Raw genomic sequence first — 10087 nt, 5'->3', positions numbered from 1 at the left:
TTCTGCCAGGGTGGGGGTTCAGCCTGTCCTGTCACCTCTGGGGTGCCTTTTGGCAGCCTCTCCCCCTGTGCTTACTAATACACTCCCTTCCCCATATCCATCAACACTGGACCAACTGGCCTCGTCTCTTTCCCTGGGGCCAAAATTTAGGGGCCTCAGCGCCCAGCCATGCCACTCCTCCTTCCACATGGCCTGTTCTGTCCCTGAGCCCTGTGCCCTCCATCCATTCCATGGCTGAGAGTCAGTGATGCTGCCTCTGCCTTCTGATGCTGAACTGGCCTTGCTTCTACAAGTATACTTCTCCCACAGCTGTGGCTGCAGGTGAGAGGTGACAGCGTGCTGCCAGCCCTCGCAGCCTTTGCTCACTCTCGGCGCCTCCTCAGCCTTGGTGTCCACTCTGGCAATGCTTGAGGAGCCCCTTCAACCCGGTGCTGCACTATGGGAGCCCCTTTCTGGGCTGGCAGAGGCCAAAGCCAGCTCCCTCAGCTTGCGGGGAGGTGTGGAGGGAGAGGCATGGGGTGCTTGCGAGCCAGCAGGAGTTCCGGGTGGGTGTGGGCTCGGGGGGCCCCACACTCGGAGTGGGCTGGCTGGCTCCACCTGCCCTGGGCAGTGAGAGGCTTAGCACCCCGCCCTGCGGAGGGTGTGCCAGGTCCCCCAGTAGTGCCGGCCCACCGCGCTACGCTCAATTTCTCACCAGGCCTTAGCTGCCTCCCCATGGGGCAGGGCTCGGGACCTACAGCCCACCATGCCTGAGCCTCAACAAACTGCCCCCCGCCACTCCCAGGCTCCCGCCATGGGCTCCTGCCCGCACGGAGCCTCCCCGACCAGTGCTGCCCCCTGCTCCATGGCGCCCGGTCCCATCCACAGCCCAAGGGCTGAGGAGTGCCAGCGCATAGTGCAGGACTGGTAGGCAACACCACCTGCAGCCCCAGTGCCGAATCCACTGGGTGAAGTCAGCTGGGCTCCTGAGTCTAGTGGGGACTTGGAGAACCTTTATGTCTAGCTAGGGGATTGTGAACACACCAATCAGCACCCTGTGTCTAGCTTGGGGTTTGTGAATGCACCAATTGGCACTCTGTATCTAGTTAATCTGGTGGGGACTTGGAGAATGTTTATGTCTAGCTAAGGGATTGTGAATGCAACAATCGGTACTCTGTGTCTAGCTCAAGGTTTGTAAATGCACCAGTCAACACTCTCTGTCTAGCTCAGGGTTTGTAAATACACCAATGGACACTCTGTATCTAGCTAACCTAGTGGGGAGGTGGAAACTTTTGTGTCTAGCTCAAGGATTGTAAATGCACCAATCAGCACCTGTCAAAACTGACCAATCAGCTCTCTGTAAAACAGACCAATCAGCTCTCTGTAAAATGGACCAATCAGCAGGATGTGGGTGGGGCCAGATAAGAGAATAAAAGCAGGCTGCCCCACCCAGCAGTGGCAACCCGCTTGGGTCCCCCTTGCATGGTGTGTAAACTTTGTTCTTTTTCTCTTTGCAATAAATCTTGCTGCTGCTCACTCTTTGGGTCCACACTGCGTTTATGAGCTGTAACACTCACCGCGAAGGTCTGCAGCTTCACTCCTGAAGCCAGTGGGACCACGAACCCACCAGGAGGAACAAACAACTCCAGATGCGCCGCCTTAAGAGCTGTAACACTCACCGTGAAGGTCTGCAGCTTCACTCCTAAGTCAGTGAGACCACGAACCCGCCAGAAGGAAGAAACTCCAAACACATCTGAACATCAGAAGGAACAAACTCTAGACATGCCGCGTTCAAGAACTGTAACACTCACCACAAGCGTCCGTGGCTTCATTCTTGAAGTCAGTGAGACCAAGAACCCACCAATTCTGGACAGACAGGGACTTACAGGGAGGGGCCTGTGGCAGCTGCCACCACAACCACAGCTGCACTGTGCTCACCACACATCTGGGGCAGCCTTTTCTGGCAGAGGCCCTCATGTTTTCTCATTTTCCATTCCTCTCACTGTGGCTAAGGGGTGGGGGTGAGGGGACAGAAGAGGGAGGGCTGCCTACCACAGTCTGGGACTTCAGGAATATGAGTTTGTTGATTTAAGTGAATCTCAGTCTTTAAAATAAAAAATCAGTTTGATTTCGTATAATCGTCAATACTTGAAGGAGTGGTTGGAAGCATGAATTTTGATCTGAGAGTGAAGCTGATACTGATATTGTGCGCCTCCCCATTCATGTGCTCTCATGTTGGCTTTTCTCACATTTGACAACTCAAATGGGAACATCGTGATACACCAAGCAGATCTGAACTGAAAACTTAAAAAAAAACAAAAAACCTAGTTTACCCCATGGCTCTGATTCCAGATATACTGTGACTTTGTCTTCATAAATAAACCCAAAATTTTCAAGGCAGATATCCACAAAAATACCAAATTAAACCCTCTACCTGTCCCATGAAAAGCTCAAAAGACTGCCAGGCATGGTGGCTCATGGCTGTGGTCCCAGCTACTTTGGGATGCAGAGGCAGGAGGATCACATGAGCCCAGATGTTCAAAACTAGCCTGGGCAACATAGTGAGACCTCATCTCCTTAAAAAATAATAATAAAGGAGGCCGAGGCGGGTGGATCACCTGAGGTCGGGAGTTCGAGACCAGCCTAACTGACACGGAGAAACCCCATCTCTACTAAAAATACAAAAGTAGCCAGGCGTGGTGGTGCACACCTGTAATTTCAGCTACTCAGGAGGCTGAGGCAGGAGAATTGCTCGAACCCAGGAGGCAGAGGTTGCAGTGAGCCGAGATCCTGCAATTGCACTCCAGCCTGGGCAACAAGAGCGAAACTCCATCTCAAAAATAATAATAATAAGGAAAAGCCCCAGGGAGATTTACTGCTCAGAGAAGTCTGACTACATTGGTCCAGCTGAGGTATGGTGGTGGCCCAGGGAGAAGGCTTCTGTTTATTGGATGTTTAACAAAAAGTTGTGTACTTTTTAAGACTAGTCAAGTACAGTAGTGAGAAGGGGGGAAGAAGTAGAACAAGGAGTTCAATCTGTAACTCTGTAACTGTGAACAATCAATTGAGTTAGCGCACTATGTTTGGACTAGCCAATAAAAGGTAATTTTGAGGAAGGAATCTTTGACCTAGGATATTAGCTTACAGCAAATTTTTACTGAGTTAACTTTTTTTTTTAATGGAGTCTTGCTCTGTCACCCAAGCTGGAGTGCAGTGGCACAATCTTGGCTCACTGCAACCTCCATTTCCCAGGTTCAAGCAATTCCCCTGCCTCAGCCTCCCAAGTAGCTGGGATTACAGGTGCACACCACCATGCCTAGCTAATTTTTTTGCATTTTTAGTAGAGACAGGGTTTCATCATGTTGGCCAGCTGGTTTCGAACTTCTGACCTCAAGTGATCTGCCCATCTTGGCCTCCCAAAGTGCTAGGATTACAGGCATGAGCCACCACCCCTGGCCTGAGTTAATTTTTAAATTGAAATGGATATAAGATGATAAATGAATTCATTTTACCCATCACAAAATCAACCCATTGCCAAAAAGTGACACAACAACTATTATAGACCAAGTGTGTTGTTAGGAGCTACAAGAAAATAAGATATGAGCCAAAGAAAATGCCTACTTTGGGGAAACATATACCTTATACATAGAGAAGACTAATAGACATGATCAGTTCGTCAACAATGTCTTATGGATGATACACCGTGGTTGGTCTAGTAGTCAAGAGTAAGGCAAGCTTACTGTGGGGTCAACCAGCTTCACACACCTCTGTGACCACTTCCAGCCCCTACTCTCAGTGCTCCCTAACTCTAGAGCCCACTTTCTTCCCTTCTCTGCCCACTGAAGTCTATTCATCCTTCAAAATCTGGAGCAAATAGTAATCCTCTGTGTTGTTTTCCTACCAACCCATTGTCAGAATTGGCACCTCTTTCTTTGTGCTCTTATTGCAATTTGTACGTAAGACATACTTCTGTCTTAGCATCTTACACAGAAACTTGTAATTATATAGTTTCACGTCTGACTTCTCTACCAGACTGATTGCTGCTCTAGAGAAAGCGTCATGCCTTATTCTTCCTTTGCAATCCCAATACACAACTTTGGGCTTAGCAATATAGAAGCCACTGAGTGTTTGATGCCTGAACTCATCAGAGAATGAATCACAGATCTGAGCTGATAGAATCTTATAGGGCATTTCGTTTCACCCTCTATATGATCTGTTAATCTGCTTATAATACCTCCAAATATTTGTCATCTAGATGCTGCTTGAATAAAGCCAATTTTAGAGCTTGAAATGCTGGAAGGTGCTATAAGCAAAAATGCGCCTTTTCAGTTCCACCACTGGCCATAATTCTAATCTTTCTCTCCATGTTGATCCTTCAAATGTTTAAAGGCAAATGTTTACATTACTGAATCAGGTGCTTAGATTAAGAGACTACTTAGATCCTCTTTTGCAAAGTGAGCCCAGGGCAGTTCAGTCCCCTGCTCAAGGTCTCCACTGCTAGCTCACAGCAGATCCAGGTCTCCAGCTGTACTTCCCACTGCTCCAGGCACTTGGAAGCACCAGCCAGGTGCTTTCAGTCAACAGTGGGTAACTGAAACTACATTCTAGTCAAGGAAATATATAACACTGGTCCTTTCTACACTAGGAGCCCATTCCTTCTGTCTGGGATACCCTTCTGGACATCCTGGCAGGATAAACACTACTAGCCTTTCTCCAGGGGAATAACACCCCCCTCTACTGGCCTCCTCTCTAGTTTCAGGGGAGATAGGAAAATTGCCTCACCCTCTTTCTCAACCCAGCTCATGGAAATGGCTCCTCACCCTCCCCTAACACAAAGAACCTGCTTTCTTTCCTTCTGTCCTGCTGTGGGCACTAATGTCATGCTATGGTCAGACCTGCTGTCTTTATAGAGCCAGCATGCTTCTGTGCACAACTGCCAATATCATATGTATATATGCAATACTCTTCCCTTTTTCCTGGAATTGTTTTTCTCATAAAAGTGGATATTCTTTATCGAATGGCTACTATGTCGTTCAAAAATGAGTAGCATTCAGCCAGGCACGGTGGCTCACACCTGTAATCCCAGCACTTTGGGAGGCCAAGGCAGGCGGATCATGAGGTCAGGAGATCGAGACCATCCTGGCTAACATGGTGAAACCCCGTCTCTACTAAAAATACAAAAAATTAGCTAGGTGTGGTGGTGGGCACCTGTAGTCCCAGCTACCCAGGAGGCTGAGGCGGGAGAATGGCATGAACCTAGGAGGCGGAGCTTGCAGTGAGCCCAGATCTCACCACTGCACTCCAGCCTGGGCAACAGTGCAAGATTCCATCTCAAAAAAAAAAGAGTAGCATTCTATCCCACCTTGCGAGTGAGTAAATTGAGGCTCAAAAGGGGTAAGTCATTTTCCTATATCACCAAGTTGACTCATGATAGAGCAGGATTCTGAAACACATGTGTCCACCCCCAATACCCATACTTCAACTGCCTCTCTAAATGTGGGGTCACCTTACTCCTGTTGGGCCCACAGAGGGGGAAATTATACAAAGTTTTTGATTTTATAGTGTCCTTCAGGGCCTAAAACATGACTTCCCCTAGAAGGGATCTACTAGTTCTTCCCCAGTAAATTATATCCAGTTGCTATGGAAAGCAACCAGCCCTGCAACACTTTTGCATGTTGCTTGAAAAAAGAGGACCTTTTTATTTCATTAAAAAAAAAAATTGAGTATTTTAGTCTGTATAGTTAAGACTAAAATATTGAATATTTTAGTCTCTATAGTTGAGCTGCTTCTCTCAGGTTCCTAATCCAAAAAAAACAAAAGAGGCATATCCAGCTTTGAGAAGAGAGTTCACCTATGAAATAAAAAATAGCAAATTTTTAGAAAAATTATGTCTTTGGGGGCACTGCACTTAAGAATCTTAGGGAGATAAAATTGTCACAAAAACATATTGGGGGAAAGCTAACATCACATAATTTAGTGATAAATGTGTACGCTACTGACCAGAAATGCTATAGGAATTAAAAGAACAGAGGCTCATTGATGTGAAAGGCAGATACCAATTCTTGGAAATGCTTTTAAAGTTTCAATAACTTACAGCTACTGAGCACTTACTATGTGCCAGGAGCTATTCTGAGACACTTTACATTATTAACTCACTTGATTCCCACAAAACACTTCAAGGAAGCTACTATCGTTTTCTTTATATTTGCGATGCACAGAAGGGTTAATCTGTCCAAGAGTACACCGTCGTAAGTGATGGAGCCGGGCTTTATCTCAGGCAGCCTGGATCCAGAGCCTGGTTGCTTAATCAATGCACTCTATTGCCTCTCGGTGTTCTTACACGTGTGTGTTATTAACACATGGCCTGGTGCCAGAAGATTCTCTGGCCCCTCCCAGTGGTGACTGTGCCATGTGCCGTGGAGGTGAATCAGTATCCAATTGAGAGGGGAGGGATGGCTCTGCATGCCTACCTTTCTACCACAAACCCTCCCTGGCAGACACGCTCTCTCTCTCCCACTGGTGACCATCACTGGTGACCTGTGAAAGGGACACACCAACAGCACAGCTGGGGCCCTGGCATTGTGCCGGGGCAGGATCACACAGGGCAATGCCGCAGTAGCACCTGTGGTGCCACAGGTGTGGTGACTCCTGGTCTCAACTCCACCCCACCAGCTGCTGTGTGGTGTTGTGTCAGGTCACCACACCAATCAGAGCTTCAGTTTTATATGTGATAAAGAGATTGTGTCTGACAAGGTGACCTTTTCCTAGTCTGCTGATCTATGCAGTTCTAGGGCCGCAGAATGGAAACTAGAGGCAGCAGCGCAATCTGAAGTGCAAGACTATCCAGTAAAAGGTCCAATTCCAGTAGCTCTGCCAGAAGCTACAGCCTTGACAACTGTACTAACATTTGGCACCGGTGCTGCATGAGGGTCGGGAACGTACCAAGCACAGGGTTAAACAGTGACCTGAACATTTTCCTTCTCACATTCACACACCAGAGACCCGCTACAGAAGATTCAAACTGAGCAAATCGCCTAATCTTCCAAATTCTTTTTCCTGGCTTGTTAGAGCAGCCAAGGATGGGGTGGAGCTTGTGAATAAAAAGCCTGCTTCATTTTCCCCACGCAGGAGAACATGGCCAAGCGAGTTGCCATTGTGGGAGCTGGGGTCAGCGGCCTGGCCTCCATCAAGTGCTGTCTGGAAGAAGGACTGGAGCCTACCTGCTTTGAGAGGAGCGACGACCTTGGTGGGCTGTGGAGATTCACCGTAAGTGGGGTTTCAACAACTTTATCTGTCTATTGGAGAATGGCTTGGCAGCTGGGAAATTATATCTGTGCTTCTTTCACAAGGGTTGGTGGCCTTGAGGAAGGTTAGAAATGTCTGCTGAACAGGGGGCCACGAGGAGCCATTGAAATTGTAAAAGAAACAGGACATGGGTGAGCTTGGGTGGAAGTCAGGACAGACTTGTACGCTTTATCTAGAGCCAAGGGGAAGAAGTGTTTCCAAAGATGCCCACGAAATGTGGAAGAGAATGGAGTAACTGGGCCAGGCCAGGAAAGCACAGGAGCAGAGAAGCAGGACCAGGGCGTCTGAAGCAGGGCCAGAGACGGCAGTGTTAGGAGCAAGAGCAAGAATTTCAGCCTCTGCCTGAAAGACTGAGCTGCTTGTACCTCCTTCTTTTCCCAGCCTGGCTCTATCTGCATTACAGACTCAGGGCTCTGTGTAGGATGAGCTCCATAATCAAGGTCCTGCTGACCTGGCAATCCCAGTGCAGGCCAAGAACAAACAGAAGTAAAGAATGTGAGTTTCGAGTTTTTTTTTTTGTTCCCTGAGCAGAAGAAAAGTAATATACTCAAGTCTCAGCAGGGTTACTGCCTGGATCGGAGAAAGGAATGAAGGGGTGAGGACCGAGGAAAGGGGACTATAAAGCCCACCCTTGCCTGGCCTGGGGCCCCACGAGATCACAAGGGCCCTTCTTAAAGCCATCTAAACCCTGAAGCCAGGCAGGGAAAATGTTCTCTGAACTCCATGGCTCAGTCAGGGAAACGTTTGCATCCAATCTTTCCAGAGTTTCTATTTTCCCTCCTTTTGAGCAAAAACATTTCCAATGAGCTTTAAATTTGCTGAGGAGAAAGCTGTCAGAAAGAGTGAAAAGAAGCAAGGTATCAGATAGCCCTGCCTCAGATCCCCTGAGGGGCTGAGAGAAAGACACAGCATTTCTCTATTACAGAAGGGTAGAATTTGGAACTGAAATAAAGTAATTGTTTTCTAGCTCAGTGAGTAAAACTCCAGAGAGGCCAAGGTTACTAGTTTAGTCACAGTCCTCCAGCATAGGCGGCTTGGCTCACATAAAGAACTGCATATCTTAAAGTGTACTCACCAAATGTGATCATCAATGCTTGGAGACCGCCAAAGAGGACGAGGTAAAAAAAGCATGCCTCTTCTCAGGAATCAAACCACATATGTTCCAACAGGATGGCAGAAACCTGACACCTAGGCCAAAAATCTCCCCACTCCCATGTCCATCGAAGACATTACTAATCAAACATGATGCCTTTCCCCTAGGGAGCCTCAGAATCCTTCTTAACATTATTCCAAACAAGCATACCTAATCAGTCAGGGTCAGGAGTTGGCTTGAAAGATGAAACTGCCTAACTAAATTAGCAGAGTTATTTGACTAAAGTAATCTCAGTCAAAACAAACTAAACCTAAAGATCAAAAGCAGTACTTAGCCTCTTGCAACACCAGACATAAATGCTCGTTGTATAGGTCACAGGCACCTAATCATTAACACTAAAAATCATTGATCTAAGAATCAAGAGAAATGGGTCTGGATCCAACTGGGCCCGTTTCCAGCTGTGTAACACAGGTAGGTCAAACACCAGTGCACAAAGCACAAAACACTGTGGGGGACACAAAAATGAGAAGGATTCACCCTGCCCTCAGGAGCTGTCAGGTAGATGGAAGAAGGCTAGGATTCTGCAAGTCAGAAACAGCGCTGTGAGCATTTCATTGAGAGCAGGATGATAGCCACATTTAGGAAGCCAGAAAAGGCTTCACTGAAGAGGTAGTGTGTGACGGACTTTGAAAAATTTCAACAGGTAGACAAGATTGAGCAGAAGATACCAGGGAGGGTAGGGACAGTAAAGAAAAAGTACTGGGCATATTCAGAAAATAAAAATAGCTTTTTGGTGCATAAGGTACACGTTAAGAGGAAGAATGGGAGGGAAAAGGGTGGCTGCATGTTTGGGCAAGGGGGTTATACTCAGTTTTAAAAGCAATAGGTAATGAGGAACAAAATTCAGGAGATTTCCTGGTTGTTGTGTTTGTTTTGTTTGCATGATAGGAAGACCCAAAGATTTTTGTAGGCAAATAGAAACTATCTGGATGACCAGAAATAACTGAGCACATAAATCCAAATTGAGACACAATCCTGGAAGGAAAAGGGACGAGTGGAACTGTAGGTACCAGTGGAAGGGTTAGCCCTGGCAAGGTGGGGAGACAAGAGATACACCCTCCCCAGAGATTGGAGGGGAAGGGAAGATGAACATGGAAGAGAAATTTTGAGGTAGAGGAAGAAGATATAAGAGCATGCACACCAGAGGCCTCAATTCTATCGAGAAAATATGGCACCTGCAGAGGGTGAAGAGGGTGTGGAGGTGGCAAATGGGGTTGGAGAATTAGAAAAATAGAGAAGGTCAGCCAGGCATGGTGGCTCACACCTGTAATCCCAGCACTTTGGAAGGCCGAGGTGGACAGATCACCTGAGGTCAGGAGTTCGAGACCAGTGTGGTCAACATGGCGAAATCCCATCTCTACTAAAATATGAAAATTAGCCAGGCATGGTGGCATGCACCTGTAATCCCAGCTACTCAGGAGGCTGAGGCAGGAGAATCGCTGGAACCTGGGGGACGAGATTGCACCACTGCACTCCGGCCTGGGTGACAGAGAAAGACTCCATCTCAAAAAAAAAAAAAAAAAAAAATATTGTGGAGAATGCAATAGGACATCAAAAAGATGAGTAAGAGGAATATCAAGCAGTAGCCAAGGTAAGATGGCACCCAATTTACAAGTCATTCCAGCTCTATTACCTCATTTATAAAATGAA

The 10087-nt window shown here is 47.2% G+C and overlaps 1 protein-coding gene across 1 annotated transcript in view; it reads left to right on the top strand.

Moving 5' to 3' along the window:
- The first annotated feature begins 6948 nt into the window (after window positions 1–6948).
- The window catches only part of FMO1 (flavin containing dimethylaniline monoxygenase 1), a 29623-nt gene continuing 26484 nt past the window's right edge, over window positions 6949–10087 (top strand). The window contains exon 1 of the mRNA XM_032161009.2: window positions 6949–7245. Within this exon, the coding sequence (XP_032016900.1) occupies window positions 7114–7245 (132 nt within the window). The 5' untranslated portion in view covers window positions 6949–7113. The remainder of the gene's footprint in view (window positions 7246–10087) is intronic.

Source organism: Hylobates moloch, unplaced genomic scaffold (genome assembly GCF_009828535.3).
Source record: "Hylobates moloch isolate HMO894 unplaced genomic scaffold, HMol_V3 SCAFFOLD_8, whole genome shotgun sequence".
NCBI classification, from domain to species: domain Eukaryota; kingdom Metazoa; phylum Chordata; class Mammalia; order Primates; family Hylobatidae; genus Hylobates; species Hylobates moloch.
Note: the sequence above shows the minus strand (reverse complement) of the source record. Positions and strands in the feature narration are given on the sequence as shown.